This window comes from Balaenoptera ricei, chromosome 2 (assembly GCF_028023285.1).
Source record: "Balaenoptera ricei isolate mBalRic1 chromosome 2, mBalRic1.hap2, whole genome shotgun sequence".
NCBI lineage: Eukaryota > Metazoa > Chordata > Mammalia > Artiodactyla > Balaenopteridae > Balaenoptera > Balaenoptera ricei.
Window position 1 is genome coordinate 62,375,610 of NC_082640.1, and position 22,634 is coordinate 62,398,243.

A 22,634-nucleotide genomic window follows, 5' to 3' on the forward strand; every position below is an offset into this window, starting at 1 on the left:
AGGGCTTGCTGGCTAGGAAAGGGGGGCGCAGAGTGCCAACAACAAGGGGAACCCCACCCCTGCCGCCTGTCTCAGTGAATGCGGTGAGCCCCCCCACAGCCCTCAGAGGTGCTGCACTGACCACTGGCCCTGGGGAACCCGAGAGGAGAAAATCCCATGGTTGGTCCACATTCTCCATCTGTGCCCCACAAGGTGGGGTGGGGAAGACCCCCCCCCCCCCGACCTTTGCGTCCTCAGGCACGGGGCTGGGCACACATAGGGCTGGGGACGGGGCGGCAGTGCTACATCTTAGGCGGACTGTGAGAACCACCGGCGTATCAGAGTCTCCCCTTCCCCATCCCGCTCCAGGTCACCATCTCCTCTGAAGCACGAGACATTTATCCTGCCTCCTACCAAGGGGAGCCCATCTCCAGCTGGTCAGGCCTGCCTTTCTCCCCCGTCCGTGGCTCCAGCCCCCCTCGTGCTGAGGGCCTGAACAACACGGCAGGAGAGGCGGCCGGGATGCCCAGGCATCACCCTGTGGACGGGACCCAAGCCCGGGACGGCCTCAGGGCCAAGACTGCCGGCAGCAGGACACCGGGAGAGGCGGGGAGTGCGAGCTCTCCCACGGCAGACACAGGACACTCGCTCGTGCAGCTGACATAAGGCGGCGGCTACATCTCCCCGCGGTGCTCCCCACCCCGCCCCACTCACAGGGCAAGCACAGCCTCACTCACAGAGACAGGGGGATGGACAAGATGGCACGGGGATGGGAGGCCGGGTGGGACGGGCAGGCTCGGCGGAGGAAGCGCCGAGACCGGGCAGCGGGGTCCTCATGGAGTGGTTTATTACGATTCCATCTCACAGGGCAGGTGGGTGGGCGGGCGGCAGCGGCACACGGACTCCAAGCCCCTGACAGACGTCTGCCTCGGGCGCATGCAAACAGTGCAACATGGTCAAGCGCAGACACGGGGCGACCGAGGCAACACGGACAAGGAACACGGGGTGGGGAACGAGCCTGGGGCGATGGGTCCCTAGAGAGGGGCCTGGTCTCCCCAACCCTTGTGGGCAGGACAGGAAAAATAAGATTCGTACTTCTTGTAAAATGCCCATTTGCTGGGTACTTTCTTTCTCCTTATCTTGAAAAATAATAAAAAATAAACACACGGAAAAAAATCTCAAAAAAGGAAAGGGATAAAACTCTAAGAAGGCGAGATACGGGAGGCCAGGGGGAGCCTGGCCCCAGTAGGGCTCCTCAGCCTCCTCCCTTCCTGGCCCTTGGGCGGGGTTCCCAAAGCCCCACAGGTGGGTCCATGAGAGAAGGTGCCAGGCCTAGGCGGGGTCTCCGGGGGCCAGAAGGGGCGCAGGCTGCGACAGAGAAAAGAGGCCCACGGTCCTGCTGGGCTCAGTTCGGGTTTGGGCCCAGCGAGTGGGGCGCCAGGTCCGCACCCTCTCCGGGTTCAGTCCCCACAGGCCCACGACCTGGGCGGAGGCCGGCAGTCACAGGTGCAGCTCGTGGGTTTTGATGTGCTCCAGCTGCTCACGGAGCTGCAGGAAGGAGGGCCGCAGGGCGGCGTCCAGGTGCCAGCAGTTCTTCATGACCTCGTAGACCGCAGGTGGGCAGCCATCGGGGGCGTCCATCTTGTAGCCCTTCTCCACCCGCGGGACAACGTCCTTCAGGGGCTGTGGGCAGGTGGGTGGTGGTACGAATCGGTGTAAGGCCTGACCCCGAGGGGACCCCCACTCAGCGTTGCTCTCCAAGGACCCCCTAGTTCCGCCTCAGCCCCGGCCCGGGGAGCGGCCTGGAAGGTCCCGAGGGCAGGTCTGCAGCTTCTAGGGCTCAGGCCGGGGAGGCGGGGCCCAGCCGGTACCCCTCCCCGTCACCCCCTCTCTTGCTCCAAGCCCCACCCAGCCCCAGTGCCCACACTCACAATTCTCGGATAAGGCACTCGCCCGAAAGAGTAGATTTCCCAGAGGAGGATCCCGAAACTCCACACGTCAGACTTGGTGGAGAATTTCTGCCACGTGGATGGGAGAGGCAGTGTCAGGTCCTGGGAACTGGGGGGTGCGGGTGACCCGGGAACCCCATCCACCACTGCTCAGGCCCTGAGGAGAGGCGCGCCCACCTTCTCTCTCAGGGCCTCGGGGGCTGTCCACTTGACTGGCAGCTTGCCCGTGTCCTGGGTGCTGGAAGCCTCCTTGGTGAGGCCGAAGTCGCTGACCTTGGCCACGTTGTCCTCGGACACCAGCACGTTGCGGGCAGCCAGGTCCCGGTGCACGAAGTTGTTGCCCTCCAGGTATTCCATGGCCTCGCAGACATCTCTGGGGGCGAGCCAGCCACATGTCCCCTCAGACAGGGATCCCATAGCCGCCCCCCCCGCCCCAAATCAGGCATTGCTTCACTCACAGTGAGAACTTGAGGAGACAGTCTCCGCCCAGCACCGACCGGCCCCGAGACCGCAGGTAGTCCACCAGACTCCCCTGGGGGCAGGACAGACAGACCAACAGGCCCTATAGGTCAGACTTGCCCTCTAGACCCTGGGAACAGTGGGTCTGGGGCTGGGTAAATGGCGACACTCAAGGGAGGTGTGAGGAGAGGGGAGGGGCAGGGGGAGAGGTCAGGACGTCGCTACTGAAGGAATATCAGAGTCTAGACGCCAGACGCTGTGCTCAGCAATTTTCATGCATTATCTCTTAATCTTCATAAATCTCTGAGGTAAACTTTGTTACTATCTCCATTCACAGATGAGGACCTGAGGTTTGGAGGGGTGACACAACTTTTCCAAGGTCGTAGTGAATAAATGGTGAGCCAAGACAAAAGCCAAGCCCTGGTGACTTCAAAGACCAGTTGGAGAGAAGGGACTGAGGGAGCAGGGGCCCAAGGGTATGGTGGGGGGCTTGGGGCGGCTGGAAGGCTCGAGCCCCAGTGTTCAGCTCCAGGATGGCAGTTGGATCGCGGGGCAGGCACACACCTTGGCCATGTACTCGGTGACGATGTAGAGCCCACCTTTCTCCTCTACGATCACGCCCAGAAGCTGTACCAGGTTGCTATGCCGAAGTTGCCTAGGGCAGGACGGGGTGGTCAGAGCCTGCCAAGCCTCCCCATCACCTCTTGGCCCCGGGTGACCTCCCCACCCCCTGCCCCAACTCACGTCATGACCGAGGCTTCAGCCAGGAAGGCCTGGGCAGTGGCGTCGTTCTTAATGCACTTGACGGCGACTTTGTTCCCTCGGTAGTCGCCCAGCATCACGTCTGGGGCAAGAGAGTTGGAGGTCGTTTCCTGGACTCCCCCCAGTCACCAGCCTCTCCTAGGGCTCCCACCCTCTCTGGCTCACCTCCAAACTCCCCCTTCCCAATGGTCTGCAGCAGCTTCAGGTCCTTCATGTTCAGCGCCCAGCCGCCTGCGGGGGGAGTGGGTGGTGAGTGAGGGGTGCTGAAGTCAGAGCAGGGGTCACAGCAGAGGCAGACTGGACTGTGACTTATGTGGGGTTCCCTGGGCGTCTCCAGAGCCTCCAGGATGGCGTGGTGCCAGGAAGCCCGGGTGGGAGGAGGCGAGTGGGCAAGTGAGGAGTGGGCGTGGGGGGGTGGCACTCACTGCGGAAGAACTCATCCTGGGCCGCCACGGTGCCCTCCATGACCTTTGGCTTGATGAGGCGAGTACAGAGTCCATCTGCGTCTGAGGTGTAGTGCTGTAGTGGGCAGGGCAGGCGATCAGGGCCAGCCCCCTGTGCACCACCCGCGGCTCCCATGCACTGCCCCGGTCTGACCACCAGACGGCAGCAGAGGCTTGTCCCACCCAGCCCAGAGTTGGTTTGGGTCAGGAGGGCTCTCCATTTCTAGCAGGGGTTAGGGAGGCCCCAGACACATGGCCCATCTCCCATGCCACCCCACACCCAGGTGCTGGACGGATACCGGGATGTTGTGATCACTCTGGGCCTCACCAGCATCCCAAAGCAGAGGACAAGTCCTGGCTCAGTCTAATACCAGCCTCTAGCCAGGTGTGCACAGGACCCTCCCCTGCCATAGGCCAAGCCAGGCCAACAGGCGGAATGTGCTGAGAGTGAGTACAGGAGGCATCTGGAGGCTGCCTGGGGCAGAGATGGCCTTGGGAGCTGCAGGGACATGTGGGCCATCAAGGTAAAGCTCATGAGGACATGTTTACGTACACACAGCTGGACATACAGTTCTATGAGCGGCTGGAAGGAAGCTAGTTCTGGGATCAGAATACTCAGATTCTAGTCCTGGCACCTCCAATTCACAGCTGTGTGACCAGAGGCAGGTCCCTTAACTGCTCTGAACCTCTGTTTCCTGGCCTATGAACTGGGGGACCACCTCCCTGTGCAGGCATTGTGGGGTCAGAGATCAACCCTGGCACACAGCATGGGCTCTATCGAGGCGTGAGGAAATGTGGGCTTGCAGAGGCTGCAGGACATGCCCAAGGTCACCCAGCTAGAGCGGTGGGACTGTAGCCAGAATCAGGGCCGGCACGCTCCGCTCACCTCCACCAGCTGCATGAGGTTCTCGAAGTACACCTCCTCGTCGATGCTGAGCTTGCTGGCGTGGTATATGATGCGGTAATGCTCCACCTTGCCGTCGCAGCTCACGCACAGCGTGTAGTCCCCGGGGTAGTTGGTGCTTTCCCGCACCAGGAACAGGCCTGTCTCTGGTGGGCACAGGAGCCGCTCTGCCTGCTCCCGCGTGATCTTGCCATGGAACCAGCTGCGGGGAGGCCGGGCCTCGGGTCATGGTGGCCCAAGGGCACTGCCAGGCTCCACTTCCCGAAGGCCCTCCCTCTGGCTGGCACCTCTCCACAGTTCAGGGCTCAGACAGGCTCTGGAGGCCCTCATCCTCTGCCTCCTGCCCTTCTTTCTTCAGCCCTCCTAGCTCCGTCCTCCCCTTTGAGGTCCAGCACCCAGGCCCTTCCCCTCGTCTCGAAAGGCCCTCACGGACATCCCAGCCCCTTACTCTCGCCTCCCTGCTTTCCTGACTCTCTTCTAGGGGTAACAGGGCTCCCCGTCCTCCTTCCTCCCAGACTGGGAATTCCCAACCGCTCCTCAGAGGTACTCACGGCATGAGGCTGAGCTTGGTGCCTGCCTTCACGCCCTCCCGCTTCTGGACGTAGTTGGCTGGGATGATGCCCTCACGGCCCACCTTGTTCTTGGCTTTGTACCAGTTGGGGTCCTGGGGAGAGGGGAGCCCAGACAGCTCTCAGGCTCACCCTCACGTGCAGGGGAGACAAAACCCAGAGGTAGGAAGCGGGTAGGGGTGTGAAGTCCCTAGTTACCTTGGTGACAGCCACAATGGTGAGCACGTCTCCTTTGCAGAAGGGAAGGTCCTGCTCAGCAGTGCCGTGAAAGTTGTACTTGGCAATACATTCTGTACCGGATGGCCAGGCAGCCTGCAGGGCAGGCGACACGTGGGCGGGTGCAGCCTGGGGCAGCCCCCACCCACCTGCCTGCAAGCCCTCAAGGTCACAGCCTCTTGGCTGGCCTCCCTGAGTCTGGGTGAGGTGCCCTTCCGCCGGAGAGCTCTGGGTGTCTTCTAGCTGAGACTTCCCCACTGCCCCCAGACCTGTGCTCCCATCTTGAGGGCCCCCCATCTGACAGTGGGCCCTGGAATTCCATTTTGTTGAAAGCCAGGACTGGGGAAAAGGGGAGTGAATCGACCTGAATCCTCATTCTCTCTCTTCTCAGCACCCCGTGGTGGTGGTGGGGATACTCCACTGCCCTAGACCCCTGCCCCTGCAGTACCTGAATTGCCGACATCTTCTCAGAAGATCTGGTGTCCCCGTGTCACAGGAAGGCCAACCTGTCACTTGGTACCATGAGAGCTGTGGGGAGAGGGGAAGATTGAGGGAAGGCTGTGAGAGGAGATAGTTCCCTCCGTCACTGAGACCCTGCTCCTTCCCCATAGCAATGCGAACAGATGCCAGAGGCTTCCAGGGCTGGGACTTGGGGCAAGGGCTGTCCTTTCCAGTTTCAGCAGGCTGAGGGCACTGGGCAGGGGAGGAGGCAGGGGATGAGGGCTGAGGACCCCCAAGGACAGAGGGCTGTCAACCCTGAGCCCATTGTGGCCTTACAGCCCTTGGAATGACCAACAGAGGCTACAAAGCGTAGGGGGTGAGTAGTGCCTGCCCCACCAGCCCCATGGCTGGATATCAGCTAAGTGGTCTGTGGGGGACCACAGGGCAGCTGTGAACCTGGGGAAGGTGCTTGGGACCTTGGGAAAGTCCCTTGTCCTCTGTGGGCCTCTTAGTTCTGTCACCTATAAAAACTCGCCCAGGCAGTATCTCTGAAGCCAAATGTATGCCAACCCCATGGCCTGGACGCCCCACTTCCCAGCACACGCCCAAGAGAAAACAGGGCAGGCACTGCTGAGACAGGCACAGGAGCACACACAGTAGCACGATCTGTAACAAACCTCACACTGGGAACTGCCCAGATGCCCTACAGGAGTGATGGATAAACTGTGTACATTCACAGAGTACTGGACAGCAGTAAACATGAATAAACTACAGCTATGAAACAACACTGATGCATCTAAACATGCTAACCAAGACGCCAGATAGAAAGCACACGTGCCGTGTGATTCCATTTGTATAAGCTTCACAATCGGGATTTTCCAGTGCACGATGGCGACTCCCCTTGGAGGAGGCAGTGACTGGAAGGGGGCAAGTTCAACTCTGTAGCACTTCACTGAGCTGTACCCTTGTGGCTGGTATACGTTTTGGTGTATGTGTTTTCGTCAATAAAGTTGACTACTCCAAGAAAGTTACCCCAGCCAACCCCACGCCCCAAGAGCAGCAAGTCAACCCCGTCTTGCACACACACTCTTTGTGGCCCCAGCTCAGCACTCGCTCTATGACCAGCATCTTCCCAAACACAGCCCAGAGCCCTCGTGTACCTGTCCCAGGAAGCAGAGGGATGGGGCTACTGTTCTCTTCTGACAGATGGGGAAACTGAGGCTTAGACAGGGCCAGTGACTACTCCGTGCTCACAGTATGTTAGAAGAAAAACTCCTCCATGTGCCTTGTTCCCAGGCTCATTTGCAGGACACACAAGGCCTGGGGCCTGGTTGACACTCACAAACTTTACCACCTACCCCAGGCCAGGCGGTGGAAGAAGACATTTGAGTGCAAGTGCCTAGGGGTGTGAGGTGAGTGAGGACTGCAGAGCTTAGGTGGGCTTCCTGGAGGAGGGAGCGCTGGAGCTGAGCCCTGAAGGCTGGAGGGCTAAAAAAGGCAGGGGCACCCCAGGCTGGAAGCCCAAGGTGAGGAGGGCGGGAAACAGACCCTGACGGTCTGAGCACCCCGTCAGTCTGCTGCAGGGGACCGTGGGTACTGGGTCCGCCTGGCACAAAACTTGCAGGGATGCGGGGGCTTCACATGCTGATGTGAAGAAACAGGGTTTGCTTCTGAGGGCCATGGGGTCTGGGGGCCTCAGCAGGGGAGTGTGTGGTCTTGGAGACCAGAAGGAGCCGGGGAGAACAGAGCTGGGGAGAAGCACCACGGCGTCCAGGCCCCACTTCCAGGCTTCCCTTCCTCCCGGAATACATAGTGCTTCCTGTCCCAAAGCCAGCCCGTCAACCTCTGCCATCTGGGCAGGGAGCCTGGGGCACAAGAAGGATGAGCCTGGACTCCCTTACACACACATACATTGACATGACTGAGCCACCATGAGTATAGGAAGCACCTCCAGGCTCCCAAGAACCACATGTGGGAGCCGTGAGCTCCGCTTGCCCCCATTTTATAGAAATGGAAACTGAGGCTCGTGAGGTTTGAACAACTTGCCCTACGTCACACAGCTGGTTAGGGGTGATGGTCCGGAACTTGAACTGGGGTCCCTCTGTGGCTGGCTGGGTCCCCAGCCTTCAAGACATTCTGAATAGGGGCTCTGCCAGCTCTCCACATCCCCATGCCTCCCCCTCCCTCGCAAGATTCACCACCACCGAGGGCGAGAGGGCGAGGAGGCTGAGGCACCATTAGTCACCCTCCCAGCTGTCAGTTTGCAAACACTCCCTCCCCTGCAGGCCTGCAGCTGCTGCTGCCGCCTCCCCACTGACTAGATGATAATAACAAAAATAATAATAGGTCCTGTTTGCTGAGCACTTATTCTGTGCCGGGCCCTGTCCTTGGCACATTATGGCTCATCAAATCCTCTAACAACTGAGAGAGAGAGGCCATTATTATCCCCATTTTACAGATGAGCATGCTGAGCCAGGCCGAGAGGCAAGAGGCCTTACCTGAGGCTACACCTCCAGTGAGCATCCTGCCCCACGCAGGTGTCATATGCCTGAGCATTGACCCCCACCCCTGGTGCCTCCCTGCCTTATATGCACGCACCACGCGGGGGCTGCCAGCAGGCTGGGACCACACTGGCCTAGAAAAGAGAGTGCAAGGGAAGAGGGAGAAGCAAGCGGTGCTCAGAGGATGGGGCAAGGCCAGGAGGGTCAGGGTGGCCTTCCTTGAGGGTCTGGGTTTTGACGATGACAGATATGGAAACGAGAGGAAGGAGCTAGCCTTTCCCCTTTGCTCTACTGGCTATGACTTCAGGACTCAGTTTCCCCATCTGTACAATGGGCTGGTGACAACCCTACAGCTCCCAGGGCTGTTCTGAAGCCTGCTTTCTTCCCGCAGAAATCCTGCCAGCAGGAGCTGCAGACCCTCTCTGACGGCTCCTCCCTGGTGAAGTCATGAGGCCAGGACAGTCCCGTCCTTAGGGCTCTGAGGGTCCAGCTGGGCTATCCCCCTCCAGGTCAGAGGCCAAGAGTCAGAGTGGCTGGGAGGGGCTACTGCAAACCTAGGCCTCTAGTCAGGCCTTGATCAGGCACAGAGGGGCCCTTCCAGGGTTATGTGAACCTTGTTTCAGGCCACTTTGTGGAAGAAGTGCAGGAACATCATCCTGGGAGTCAAGGGCTCTGAGTCCTGTTCCTGGCTCTGCCACCAACTTGTTGTGTGACCTTGGGAAAGTCCCTTGACCCTTCTGGGACTCACTGGCTCTCCAGCACCTGAACCAGATCCCTTTCTCACCTGCTGCTCCTAGGACCCCGGTGCCCCACCCACCTCCCCGCCTTCGCATTCCCTCTCCACTCCCTCCCCACTTCTCTACCCAAGGAACTTCCACTCAACCTTCAGGGTTGCACATGTGCCTAAAAAAATGTAGTAGGACAGTCCCTGCAGTACTGTTTGTTGTAGCAAGAGATTGGGAGACAACCTTTATGTCCGTTAATAAAGAACCAAGTAAATAAATGACCAGATAGCCCTAAAAGGCAACAACACAACTCCAGCTGTTATGGGGCCAGGACGGATCTCTAGGTGCTGATACAGAAACCTCCCCATGACAGAGTAAGTAGAAATGGCAAAAAGCCAGCTCAAGTCATGAAGGAAACATTGCTGGGGGAATAGGACAGTGACATGGCATCTAAGTACCACCCTCCAGATTAATCACAGAGAGGAAAAAGCACCTCCACCACAGGGAGATGTGGCAGATGCCTCGTTAACCGAGTGATCAAATTAAGCATCTCCAATAATGAGAGGAGCACACTGAGTGCCTCCTGCACTAAGGAGGGCACAGCATCCTCTGTGCGATGGGCCCTCAGAGCTGCTTAACCTGACTCCAGTCAGGAAGACGTAGGCAGACAGAGACCAAATAACTGGCCTGGACTCTTAGAGTCAATGTCATAAAAGACAAAACAAACAAAGAAAGGCTGGGGAATGTTCTGGATTAAACAAGACACAAAAGAAACATGACAGAACAACAAAATGGTAATTACGTGAGATGAATGATGTGTTAAGTAACCTTATCGTGGTAATCGTTTCACAATATGCACATATATCAAATCATCACACTGTATACCTTAAACTTACACAACATTAAATCGCAATTATATCTCAACAAAGCTGGAAAAGAAAAAAAGAAAAGACACATGATAGCAAGATTCAATGAGTGATTCTGAATCAGATTCTGGATCAGAGGGAAAAAATAGCTATAAAGATCATTTGGGGACAACTGGGAAAATGAAATGTTAGATAATGTTATGGAATTAATGTTAATTTTCTTAGCTGTGATCATGGTACTGTGATTATGTAAGAGATACATGATAAAGTACTTAGGAGAGAAAGGTACGATGCCTGCAACTAACACTCAAATAAATCAGCAAAAAAAAATACATATACACATATGTCCATGTATATAAAAGAAGAGGTAAAGCGAATGTGGCAAAATGCTAAGAACTGGTGAATCTGGGTAAAGTATACATGGGTATTCATTATACCATTATTTCAGCTTCTTGGTAGGTCTGAAATACTCAAAGACCAAAAAAAAAAGCAGGGTGCAGGACATCCCCCATGGTATATTACAAATTATTGTTTTTTAAAAGGACATACCATTCACCCCTAACCTTAGATATGCACGGATTATCTCTGAAAGATAGAAGAAACTGATAACAGAGGTTGTCTCTGGAAATGGGAAGGAGTAGTGAGTATCAAGTTCAAGGGAAACTTACTGTTCGTTGTATATTTGCTATTTTGTTCTTTTAACTTTTGTTTTTTTAACCACATGCATCTATTACCTTCCCCCTAAAAATAAGATTAGTAAGAAACTCAATAACTTTTTGAAAACCACTTGTGCCAGGAGCCTTCCGTGGCTCCCCAGCTGTGGCGGCTGCTCCGGGCCTCCAGAGCCTCTCACGCCCGACGCTCCAGTGAGAAGCTCACTGACCCTGGCCTGGGAGCCCCTGCAGGAGGAGAGCCGGGCCCAGGGCGGCTGCTCAGCGCGTGAGTGCTGAATGAATGAATGAACCAACAAACAACAGGGGGAAGCTAGGCTGGCTGCACCACACTGTGGTCCCATAACTGACAGGACTATATTTAACCCCAAAGGGACAGCAGTTGCCACCCCACCCCCACAGGGCTGGGGGACAGGGGGCTTTCACTCCGACTTCCTGCCCCAAACCCTGCTCCCAGGAGTTCTTGTGCTGGGGTCCCGGGAACAGGCTGGGTATTGTGCCCAAGCGCTGAGGTCAGTGGCCACAGCCTCAGGCAGGCCTTTCTTGGGAGCCCAGGCTGGCAGGGAGGGGGAAAGCCCAGCAACTGCCCTTTCCCTGCCTTGGGGAAGCTGTAGACCCTCACAGCCTAGCACGTGCTGAGGGCCAGGGTAGGTTAAGGGGCTCCTGCCCTGCCCCCCTCACCAAAACTCCACTGCCTAATGGGGCGTGGGAGCCTTCTGTAACTGTTTACACCCAGCTAAAAATAGCCACTGAAAAGGGAAGTGCACAAGAGACCTGGGGGAACTCTAGGGGCCACAGCCCCCAGAGACTCTGGTCCTGCCACAGGACCCAGCTGGAGCCTCTGCGGGGCAGGGCAGCCCCCAGAGGCAACAAGCAGGTCCACCTTGCCCTCTCATTCTTTGAGCCACTGTTTCAAGAGGCTCCCTGTGAGCCCAGCTCCATGTGTGGTGGCCAGGAGGGACAGGAGGGGGGAAGGGCCCAGGAGGTCCTGCCCTTGGGACCCCAAGAATGCTACCCAGCATCTCTCCTCTGTCCCTAGCCCTGCTCCAGCCCTCCTGGCTACCAGGTGATCAATCACGGCCAGGTGTGCTTGGTGCCTCAGCAGAGGAGAGAGACAAAGGCCACTGGGGAAGGCTTCCAGGAAGAGGGGGAGGGGAGGGGAGGATCTCAGGTAGAAGCGACTGTGCTAGATCGGGCCAGGATTAGGATTTCAAACAGTGGTACAGAGAGAGTTAATTAAGGCTGGAGGAGGCTCAGGGTGAGGGGGGTGAGGGTCCACAGAGGCTCTGAACCCAGGCAGTCTGGCACACAGCTCTGCGTTTCTGATTGGGCACGCCCCTCCGAAAGACACCTGAGGAGGGCGGGGCACCAACAGCAGCTGGGCTGGTTTGGCAGCAGTAAAATCAGCCCCACCTCTGGTTCTGCACAGGGCACCCAGGCTGATGGCACTGTGATGCCCCTGGCCACACACCAGGCCATGGGCTGGAGGCTGGTTCCCACTGAGCCAGATGGGTGGTCCCAGAGCCCTCAGCTGGGCAGCTGCAGAATTGGGCACAAGACCCTTGGAGAGACCCGAACCTCCCTGGGGGTCAGGAGAGGGCTGGAAGGATGGACGGTCCCACTTTGTCTCCAGTGTGAGCTGCCCCACCCTCACCCCCAGCGTTCCCTCAGCATCCAGCACCCCTGCCCTAAGGGGAGGGGTGAGTTTAATGGCTGCAAAGTGTTAAAAACCAAATTACAGCAACTCACTGGCTTTTTTCCTGCCCTCCAATGGCTCAGTGGGGGCTGGAGCTAGAGGAGGCTAATAAGGAAGGGGAGCCTCCTTCCCCAGGCACCGCTGCAGCTTGAGGCCGACACTCCTGGCCCAGAAAGGTTTCTAATTACCGCTCAGGAGCCTAATTACCTACATGCACTGGGCAGTGGGGACTCCAGGCCTCTGTTCCGCCACCCCCCTCAGCACAGGCTGTGGTCTTTGCATCTTCATTTGCCTACATTTACATACAGCCTCTCAGCACTGACCTCCAATGAACCCTTAAAAACCACCTCCAACGAACCCTTAAAAACCAGAGTGTCCTTGTCCCTCAACCCAAAGTCCCCTAGCCACGTTACAGGTGGGGAGACTGCGGCCCAGAGGCCGGTGAGCTGGCCCCCAGATTCCTGGTCTCCCCATCTCAGAACTGGGACCCCGAGAACACACGGCTCAGAAGGTAAAGCTGAGTGGCCCCAACTCAAAGGACGTGCAGTCTTGCTACCCAGTGTAGGGAGAAGGGTTACCAACACCCTCGCCCCACAGGATGGACTGTAAAAATGAAAGCACGAAGAGGGAGAGCCTACTGACCCAATCCTGCCTTAGTTACTTAATCCTCCAAAAAACCCCATGAGGTTTTCCTGCTGATTTGTTTGACAGAGGAGGAACCAGGCTGAGGAGGATCACCCAGCTTCCAAGGGGTAGAGCAAGGATTTCAGCTCAGATTTGTCTGAACTTGGTCGGGAGAAAACCCCTCCCTTTCCTTAGGCAGGACAGATGACACCCTGGACAGAGAGGTGAGAGTGGGCGGCTGAGGGGAGGTCCACCCAGAGATCGGCCCTCCTGCTCTGGGAAGGATGGGTTACATCTGTGCCATACCGTGCCTCGCACAGCAACTAGAGAAGCCAGCAGCCCTAGAGAGTGTAGCAGCTCTAAGCAAGGACCTCTGCCCCTACCCTGTCTCTTTCTCAAATGCTTCTTGATTTTCATGGCCCTTCCTCTCCAGGAAGCCCTCCTGGCTGCTCCAGCCTACACAGATCCTCAGCTTCTGAGCTCCCCCCAGCCCCGCCAGGAAGTTGGAACCACAGGCCTCTCCCCACTGACTGACTCCTCTCTGACTCTGGCCTCCTCTGTTGGTCGGCAGGGGGGCTTCACGGGTCCTTCTCTCCTCTCCCCTCCAGTCTCCCTGACAGCATGGGCCACAGATGTCCGGCCCGGGTGAGGAGCAGGGGCTGGGCTGGGCAGGGCTGAGAAGCAGCAGCCAGGGTGTGCAGGCGTCAGATGACACCCAGGTTTTCACCCACTCACAAGGCTTCCGACTGTGCAGAGAGCAGGACCCGCGGGGAGGAGGCGGGCACCAGGCAGCCTCTCCTGCTTCTAGGGGCCTAGACCACGGAAGGGGAGGGGGAGGCGGAGGGAAGCTGCGGTTGGAGGCCCAGCCCCACTGAGGCGTACATAGCTGGTGTGTGATGAGAAGCTACCCTCATCACAGTACCTCAAAACCAGGAAGAGAAACCGAGCTGGCAGAAGGGCGAGCTGGGCTGCATGGGGCCCTCAGGTCCCTGGGGGCCTGCCAAGGGGAGCTCCTGGACAGTCGCTGGACAAACACTTGTCCCTCCCAGGCCTCAGTTTCCCCATGGGAAAAATGGGATTCTCTCCCTGGTCCTGCCAGTGTGACCCTGATTGGTATGGGCTGCATCATGCCTGATACAAGAGACCCTCCCCCCCCGCCAGTTAGTGGAGTACTCCTGGTCCCCCAGCAGGCTCTGGCCTCTCCCGGGTAGCAGGGCTTGGCCCCCCGAAACCAGCCTCGCCCTGCTTGCTTCTCCCCTCAGCCACGCAGGGAGCACACTAGCTCTTCCTCACCAGCTCTTTATTTTTAGGTCTGAATTTGACTTTAATCATTACTTAGCGGATTCTATTTCCAGCCCTTGGATGAAGGGACCCAGAGGAGAGGAGGAGGGGAGGCAGTGCTCCCTGCCTGGTGTGGAGGGTGGCCTGCCTCCTCCACCCATCCTGTCCCCAACCAAGGAGGGGGGGCACTGAGAAACTCCCAAAGTGCTCACCCCAGCCAGGCCAGCATCTTGGAGAGGACCGCACCCTGTGACCTCATCCCAGCCCGAGCTGTGGGACAGGAGGGCAGTTGTAATGCCCGCCTCCCCTGCGCCAAGACCAGGGAGGAGGGGGACACTCCAAAGGCAAAAGTCTGGCGGCCAGAGTCCGAGGTCATGCGCCTGGGAGCCCTCTGCAATGAATGGGCCACCTTGGGGAGAACCCTCTACCTAGGTTAGTCCTGAGCCATACCAGGGTCATCTGGGGCTATGGTCTCCTAGGCCCTGGGAGTGCCAAGCTGAGACTGGTCTCCTCTTACTGTCCATGGGCTGACCCTAGCAGGGCATTCCCAGTTCTCTGATCTCCACAGAAGTGGAACAAGAGGAAGCAAGAGATGTCACAGCAGTACACGCTCAGATTAGACCTGGGGAGCACCTGCTGAAGAGAAGGACACTAACACACAAGACTTCCCTAGTGATTTGTGGACCATCTATGTTCCCCTTCAACTCCCAGCTGGGAGGCTCTAGAATCTCTGCCTTCTGACCCCAACTGTCTTCCCTTCCCCAGCCGCTGGGCGGGAGGATGAGGCAGGCATGGCTGTCCCTGGCTTGGGGCTCATGATGCCTGGGTTCCTTGCTAAGACTCAGTTTTCCCAGGGAAAGTAGGCCTCTGTCTCCACTGGGGAAATGTGGGGCTGGCCTAGGAAGTAGCTGAAGCTGGGGGACAGGAGGTAGCCAGGCTCTCAGAGAAAAGGCCTCGTCCATTCAGCCCTGATGCTGGAAGAACAGAGGGAGAATGGGTAGGGCCAGGCCCCAGAAACCAACCAGTAGCCCACCTTCCACATGGTGATGGGGATGGGGGAAGGCAGAGGTGGGGACAGGATACTGGCCAGAGCAGTCTCTGAACACAGGGTTTCTGAAGGGCTCCCTGGGCAGAGACCACCCTTGGCTAGGTGAGCCATCAGCCAGCCCTGGCCCGGGTGTCTTCTGCACACGCTGAGGCAGCCTGCAGTGGGCACTCCTTCAACAAAGCCTACCCCTTCTTACAGAGCGCCTAGTGGATGCCAGGGGGTGTGCCAGGCACCTTCTAGTACCTTGGTTAGTTAGTTCCGTGTCCGCACACTCCCCTCTGAAGTAGGTATCACCGTCCCTGTTGTGTATATAAAGGAACTCTGGCTCAAAGGATGACCTGTCCAAGGTCCCTCTTCCCTGGCCTAAATGGCACAGCTGGGCCTGGAATCACGTTGGTTGGGTGCCAAGCTGCCCACTCTCTCCTACACCCTCAGCTGCTTTGGGGGCCTGCAGTAACAACAATTACAACAGCAACAGATGGGAAACAACAATGCACAAGCTTGGTAAGAGGGTTGGGGTGAGGTTGCTGTGGCAGAGCTTTCGGGAATATTTTACAGCTTTTTAGGGGCAAAGTTGCACAGATTGTGTAGCAACATGACAAAATGCCCAGATATGGTATTAAATGAAAAAAGGTGTTATGGCACGCACACCCAAATGAAAACAGCGACAAAGGAAAAAAAGATCAGGAAAAGACTGGCTGGGAGCGCCAAGATACTAACAGTCACTGTGCCGGTGAAGAAACAGTGGGTGAATTTTCCGTGTTCTAAATTTTCTGTAGCGCTGTTTTGTTACTTTCTTAATTAAGAACCCTAATACTATTTACCTACATACATAGTTTTCTCGTAATGAGCTCAGATTTGCTTCCTGGGGACCCACCTGCCACCCAGCTCTGGTCCTGGTGTCTGGGACATCAAGGGATGGCCTTTCTGATTTGGGACAGCCCATCAGACACATGAGGGTCCTTCCCTACCTTCTCTTTCCCAGATCAAACACCTTTGGGGACAATGAGATTCAAAACCTCCCAAAGAACAAGCTCAGAACTGGACCCAAGCCGTCCTGCCAGATCAGGCTTGTTGGGGCGGCCACGTCACACTGTGAGCCCTGGGCCTCTGTCTCTGCCTGTACTCTGGTCTGTTCTGTGATGGCTCAACCCCTTGGGGCCTGGTGCCCTCTGCAGTGGTGCTGGGGACCGTCTTCTGGTCCTTCTCTGTCTCAGACCCAAGGCAGAGAGAAGAGCAGGGAGGAAGGCACCAAGCTCGCCACACAAAAAGTGAAGCCCTGCACACGTGCTTGCTTGAGGCCAGACCCCTTTCTACTAGGGTCTTGGGACCCCGGCCTGCACCCAACAGCTCACAGGCATCCAACCACGTCAGGCTTCAGCCCCAGGCCCTCAGGCTGGCAAGGAAGTTAGGGCTGGGTGAGGGGAGCCTCACAGGCCCAACACATCTGTGTCCCTTCCACTGTGCATGTCAGGGCAACCGGAAACAACTCTAAATCAAGGGCAGAGGCCTGAGCGGGACAAAACTGCCAGCAGCCCCAAGGGGCCCCAGACATGGCTAAGTATCCTCCAGGGAACCTCCCACACTTCCAGCAGCAAAAGGATCCTGCCACAGTCCCAATCTCCTTCCTGCTGCCTTCACCCTGTTCCTGCTGGGGCCCCACCAAGAAAGACACTGGGAACACCAGGGTGTAGGGAACTTGGAAGACACCCCCTGGGTGTCCCCACTCTGACAATGCTCCCATGCCAAGGCTGTAGGGTGCTCCCTGTGGAAACGGGGCTCTCGCCTTCCCCATCCAGATCCCATTCACCAGCTGAGCCAAAGGTGTATAGGAGGGAGGGGTCAGGAATGACCACCAGGCTGTTTCAGTTCAGCACCAGGGCTGCACCCCGTGGGTGCCCCACACACTCACCGCATCCCTCAGTGGGGCCCAGCCTCAGGCACCAGGGGGAAATCCCACGGGCAGTGCCGATGCTGCCCGAGCCCAGACCCAGGCAGAGCCGGGGCCGGAAGCCCTCTCCCTTCTCTCTAGCTCTCTGTAGGGGAGCACGTGCTCACCCCGCAAGGACCCATGGGCCAGGCTGGGGGCTTATGTCCCTGGTGGGTAAAGGCACCTGCCTGGTTTCTCGCTACCCACATCAGTCCAGCCCTGCAGAGCAGGGGCGATGAAAGGACAGACAGCCTAACTCTGCCAGAGGCCTGGGATAGCAACTTCCCCCTTTAAGCCTCAGTCCCCTGGTCTACAAAATAGGAGGGAAAATAAACCCCTAGTTAAGCTCCAAGAATCTAGTGGCTGGACACGCCCCTTCCTGACACCTGGCTGGGCCCTGAGGAGCCTGGGAGAACGGGCTGACAAGGCTGCCAGGAGGTGGGGGCATGGTCCTAATGCCCAGTGTCACCTCCACCCAGGACAGAGGCCCTGCCCAGTTTCCCCACCCTAGGGTCAGAGGTCCCTTGGCTTAGGCCTGGTCTTCTGGGAGGCCGAGGGTGACAGGCTCAACCTCTGGCAGGCTCAAGGGAGGTGGCTGGGCCCTGGGCTTCCTGGAGACGGCAGGGCCTCCGCAGGGGAATGCGGGAGGGGTCAGAACCAGGCAGGCCAAGGAACCTGCAGGGAGGCCCTGGGCCGGGAATGGCAAACCGCCCATTTTCCTGGGCCCTGGCCCATGCCGACCCCCTCCCTCCAGGCTCCAGCCAGCCCCCACAAGAGGGGGAGGACAGACTCGGGGTGGCCTAAGACAAGTCTGTGGCGCTCGAAAGGCAGTACCTCCCTCGTGCGCTCCCCTCCCAGTCGGGCTGACAGTGACTCCCGGGAGATTTCGAACCCGGGAAGGAGGGGGTAAGGGAGGTGGGGGATGGGTGTGGACGCCACGGCAGCTGCAACAGAAGCAACAGAAGCGGGACGAGCGACCTCCACCCGCCTCCCGCCGGGAAGCACTCGGACGCCCACCTCCTCCAGGTCTGCCAGGCACTCACCTCTGTCGGGGCACTGCGGTCCGGTCCACCTCGCTGCGGGCAGCATCAGCGGCCTGCGGGGCAGTCCATGCGGCCAGGGGGGAGGGGAGGGGCGCAGGGGTCCCCGGGTTGTGCGGTACAAAGAGGTCTGGGTGCGAAAGGAGGGGGAGGAGGGACGGCCAGACAGAGGCAGGGGGATGGCCTCGCGGCCCGGGTCGGGGAGGGAAGAAAGGCGGGGGAAGGGGGGCGGGAGGGAGTCGGGGGGAGGAAACAATGTAGCCGGCGCGGCCCCGGTAGAGTTCCGCTTCCGAACACCGCCACAGAGGTTCGATTTGGGGACGTCGCGCCGGCTGCCCGGGGCTGCCCCGGACCCTGGATCGGGGCCGCAGGGGGGTCTCCGCGTTCCACGTCCCGGAGGCTCCGGCGGCCACAGGCTGGCTGGAGCGGGAGAGACCGCTGGCCGGGGGATGGCCCCGACGGCGGCGCGGGCGGGCGATCGCCCCGCTCGGACCCCACCCCGGCAAGACCTCCGGGCAGGGTGCGGGGTGGGGCGAGAGCGGGAGGGCGACGGCGGTCTCAGTGGCGGCGGCCAAGCTCGGCTCGCCCTGGGCTCCGCTGGGAGGAAGCTAGCAGGCCTGGCGAGAGGAAGCGCGGCCCGGATCCTCCGCCCGCGGCAGCGCGCCTGCGCGAGGGAGCCGGCCCGGCGCGCCGCGGGGCGTGGGCCGGCGGGGCGGCGCCCCCTGCCGGGCGCCGGGGGCACTGCGGGGGGGTGTGTCCGCGCCCACGCCCTGCCCCCACCTTCCCACTGGCGCTGAAGGATCCTGAAGGTCCCTCACCGAGGGCCGACCAGCCCACCTTGGAGCAACGTGCAAGCCTTCCCCGGGCGCAGCTCCCTCGATGTAGAAGCGATTGAGGCCAGGCCTGGTCCCCTCTCCTCTGATCTGTTTGTGGAGAGTGGGCCTCACTCACAGCAGCATTCATAGATTCACAAGCATTTCCTGGCGCTGACAATGTGACAATTCAGGAGTCTACTAGTAGGACCACTTCGTTACCGTCAAGGAGTTCCCAGTACTGACAGGCCAACAGACAAGCGCTAAGAAATAACTGATAAAAGTGAAGAAGTGGTGTACAAAGTCCACAGGAAGCAGAAAAGAGGGAAGGCCTAATGAGACTTCACAGAGCTGGGACCTTAGGCAGAAGGAACAGCATGGACAAAGGTAGGGAGAGGTGAGAGCACTTGATGGCTCTGGGAACTGTAAATAGCTCAGTACGGCTGCAGTTTGCAGTGTGGGTCCAGGAAAGTAGTGGGAGATGGGGTTCCTGCAAGCCCCAGAGACAAGAGAGATCCGAAGGCCCTTATGGAACTTTCCTGGACTTTGTTTTCAGCCTGGTAGCAGTGAGGAAGTTGTCAATAGCTATGTGATTTTGGGAAAGTTACTTAACCTCTCTGTGCTCTAGTTTACCAAATGGGGAAAGTAATAGCACCAACTTCTTAAGGTTTTGTGGGGAGGAAATGAGTTAATACCCTTAAAGTGCTTAGCGTGCAGCGGCTGGCACATGGTCAGCCCTTAGCTAAGTATCACCTGTTATTATATATTACTGTTAACGAGGAGCAGGGCGTGATCTGCTCTGAGCTCAGGAGCAGACAGTGTGTGTGTGTGTGTGTGTGAGGGGGGAGCATAGAGTTGGGGGCAGGGGCAATGATGGAGGAGAGACCAGAGACTCCAGTGTGGGTACAAGGAGGCAGGGCACTTCCTAGGGACTGGGCCCTGAAGGAAGGGTCAGGGTTGGCGGGGCAGAGGGGAGGGGCATTCTGTGGTGGGGAAAATGAGGTGTACAGGCAAAGTCTTTTTTTTTTTTTTTTTTAAAGAAGGGGGCCTTTCTCTATATGTTATCTTTTTATTTTCATTTGGCAGTTAACAAGGATCCCCATTTGGGACATTATTGTGGGTAGGTCCCAGCCAGTCTCAAGACCCTGCCTGCCTCACTTTATTTATTTTTAAAATAAATTTATTTATTTTATTTATTTATTTTTGGCTGCGTTGGGTCTTCGTTGCGGTGCGCGGGCTTTCTCTAGTTGCAGTGAGCGGGGGCTACTCTTCATTGCGGTGCACAGGCTTCTCACTGCAGTGGCTTCTCTTGTTGTGGAGCACGGGCTCTAGGCGCATGGGCTTCAGTAGTTGTGGCACGTGGGCTCGGTAGTTGTGGCTCGCGAGCTCTGGAGCACAGGCTCGGTAGTTGTGGCGCACGGACTTAGTTGCTCCGCGGCATGTGGGATCCTCCCAGACCAGGGCTTGAACCTGTGTCCCCTGCATTGGCAGGTGGACTGTCAACCACTGCGCCACCAGGGAAGCCCCTGGCAAAGTCTTGAAATTCAAAATAAGTGAGGGACTAGGGTCCTGGAGGAGAGTGAGTTGAGAAGACAGTGTAGCTGTACATTGCAAAGAACAGGAGTTGGGTGTGCCTCCCCAGACAAACGGCAGGATGGCCCTCTGACCCAATGCACCCCTTGGCCGTTTTCCAGAAAGGAGCCAGCCCTTCAAGGAGGGAAGTGGTAGTCACACCACTGCCCTTTGAGGAGACATCCAGTAAGTCTCAGAGGTAGCTATGGTGTAACAGGAAAAAGCATGGATTTGGGGTTCGAACTGTAAAGTTAAATTTCAGCTGGGCCACTTCCTAGTTGTGTGATCTTGGGCTAGTTACTTAACGTCTCTGAGCTCAGTTTCCTCCTCTGTAAGATCAAGCTCAAAATGCAACTGTCTCACAAGAGATGGTGCAGATTCAGCAAGATAATGGCCTAGGGGTGGGGGAGGTGGGGAGGGTGCTCAGCTTAGCTGGTTTCCCTTTCTTTCCTCTGAGGTCAAGATGGAATGATAAAGTGGGACCGGATGGGGCCACCTCTCAGCCTAAAGGAAAGCACTTCAGCAGCTCTGCGAAGGCTTCTGGAAGTGCCAAGTTGATATCTCCCCTCCCCTGACTGAATCAGCTGGCAAAATGGGAAAGGGCTGTGGGGATATGTGGAAAATGCTCTAATCCCTGCCCCAGTTTTTCACCAATCTGTTTTCCTTTACCCCCAAACGCGTTTGACATTTTCCCCTGGGTTTGCTGTGGCCTAAGTGTGAACTTTGGAGTCAAATAGACTTGTATTTGCATCCTGGTTCCACCTCTTCACGGTAGAATGAAATAAATTTGTTAACTTCCCTGAACCCCAGGCACAGGGGACAAATCAATAAAGGGTCCTGCCCCACAGAGCTATCCTCGAGTGGAAGAGCCAATGAATTTCCAACCTCACCACCGTTCATTTATTCATTCATTCCCTCACTCAAATACTTACTGAGCACCTACTAAGTGCCTGGCACTATCCTGGATGCAGGAGTTGAAGGGGCGAGAAAGACCACCATGGTTGTTGCCTCATGGGATAAATAAATAAGCAGGGCAATCAGACACTGTGGCATGAGGGCAATGAATGCTTGTTGGAGGAGAGCACGGGGCGGGGAAACAGACACAGAGGGCCCAGCAGCTTAAGGGACAGCCAGAAGGCCAAGGTGACAAGACCAGCAAGCGAGGGGGAGTAGTATGAGAGGAAGGGGCTGGAGCTGGTAGGGTGTTATGGGGCGGGGGTTTTATTACATGAGTTTGGATTTTATTACATGAGCGATGGGGAGCCGCTGAAGGATTTTTAAGCAGGGGAGTGACACAATTGAGCAGAGGTCAAGAGACCAGTGAGGAGACTTTGCATATTATGGCCAGTGATGATGGGCATGGACCCCAGTGGACAAAAGAGAGCCACGTGGCAGCTCTGGGTGATGGGCTGTTTGGGGGAGTGAGGCCCCAGGAGAAAGTGGGCCTGATCCTCCGGTACAGCTGGAACATGGGGAAATGCTGGTGCTTTTTGCTGAGGTAGGGAGGACCTGGGAGAGGGGCAGGCTGGGGGTAGCGCTCAGGAGCTGTACTTTGGACAAGCTGAAGTTAAGACACCTGTGAGACAAGGAGATGTCAAGTCGGCTTTTGGAGCCACGTTTTACAGACAAGGCCACTGAGGCTCGAAGAACTCAGAACTTTCCCAGAGTCCCCCTCCCAGAATTGGGGTTCCAGTCTGAGGACCTCCAAAGCCTGGGACACCAAACAGCCTCCCCTCTCAGCAGACCCTAGGAAAGGAACTCATCAGAGAAGGGTCTTCGGGTTTTAGGACAGGGGAGGAAATTTAAGAGGAGCCCCTCCCTGCCAGGTAGGCTCAAGTGCTAGCTTTCCCAGGCTGAGCTATTGTCCCCACCTTGGGGGAATGGAGAAAAGAGGGGAGGCTTGAGACCCCTGGATGTGGGAACAGGGCTTAGGACTTCTGTCTGCCTTTGATGACACAACGCCACCGCAGTAGCTCGATGCAAAGTTGGGTTGGTCGCCAGAAGTCCAGAGCTTAAGCACCTTTATGGGTGGACTGAGCTCTGATCCCAGGGTCCCCTGGGAAGGGAAGGACCTCTCGCCAAGCAGCCTCCTCCTCTCCCCGAGCCTCTTTGCTCTGAAATGACAGTTTAGAGAAACTGGTGTGAA

The 22,634-nt window shown here is 57.5% G+C and overlaps 1 protein-coding gene across 1 annotated transcript; it reads right to left on the reverse strand.

Moving 5' to 3' along the window:
• Positions 1-809: 809 nt before the first annotated feature.
• CSK (C-terminal Src kinase) lies at positions 810-18,754 on the reverse strand. The gene is made up of 13 exons (XM_059912766.1): positions 18,108-18,754; positions 5,730-5,809; positions 5,264-5,377; positions 5,048-5,160; positions 4,479-4,698; positions 3,575-3,668; positions 3,315-3,380; positions 3,132-3,231; positions 2,952-3,042; positions 2,387-2,460; positions 2,106-2,301; positions 1,911-1,997; positions 810-1,662 (listed from the first exon to the last, which is right to left on the reverse strand). Exons 2-13 carry the CDS (start codon positions 5,742-5,744, stop codon positions 1,480-1,482), a joined length of 1,353 nt encoding a protein of 450 aa, XP_059768749.1. The 5' UTR covers positions 5,745-5,809; positions 18,108-18,754; the 3' UTR covers positions 810-1,479.
• Positions 18,755-22,634: the final 3,880 nt, after the last annotated feature.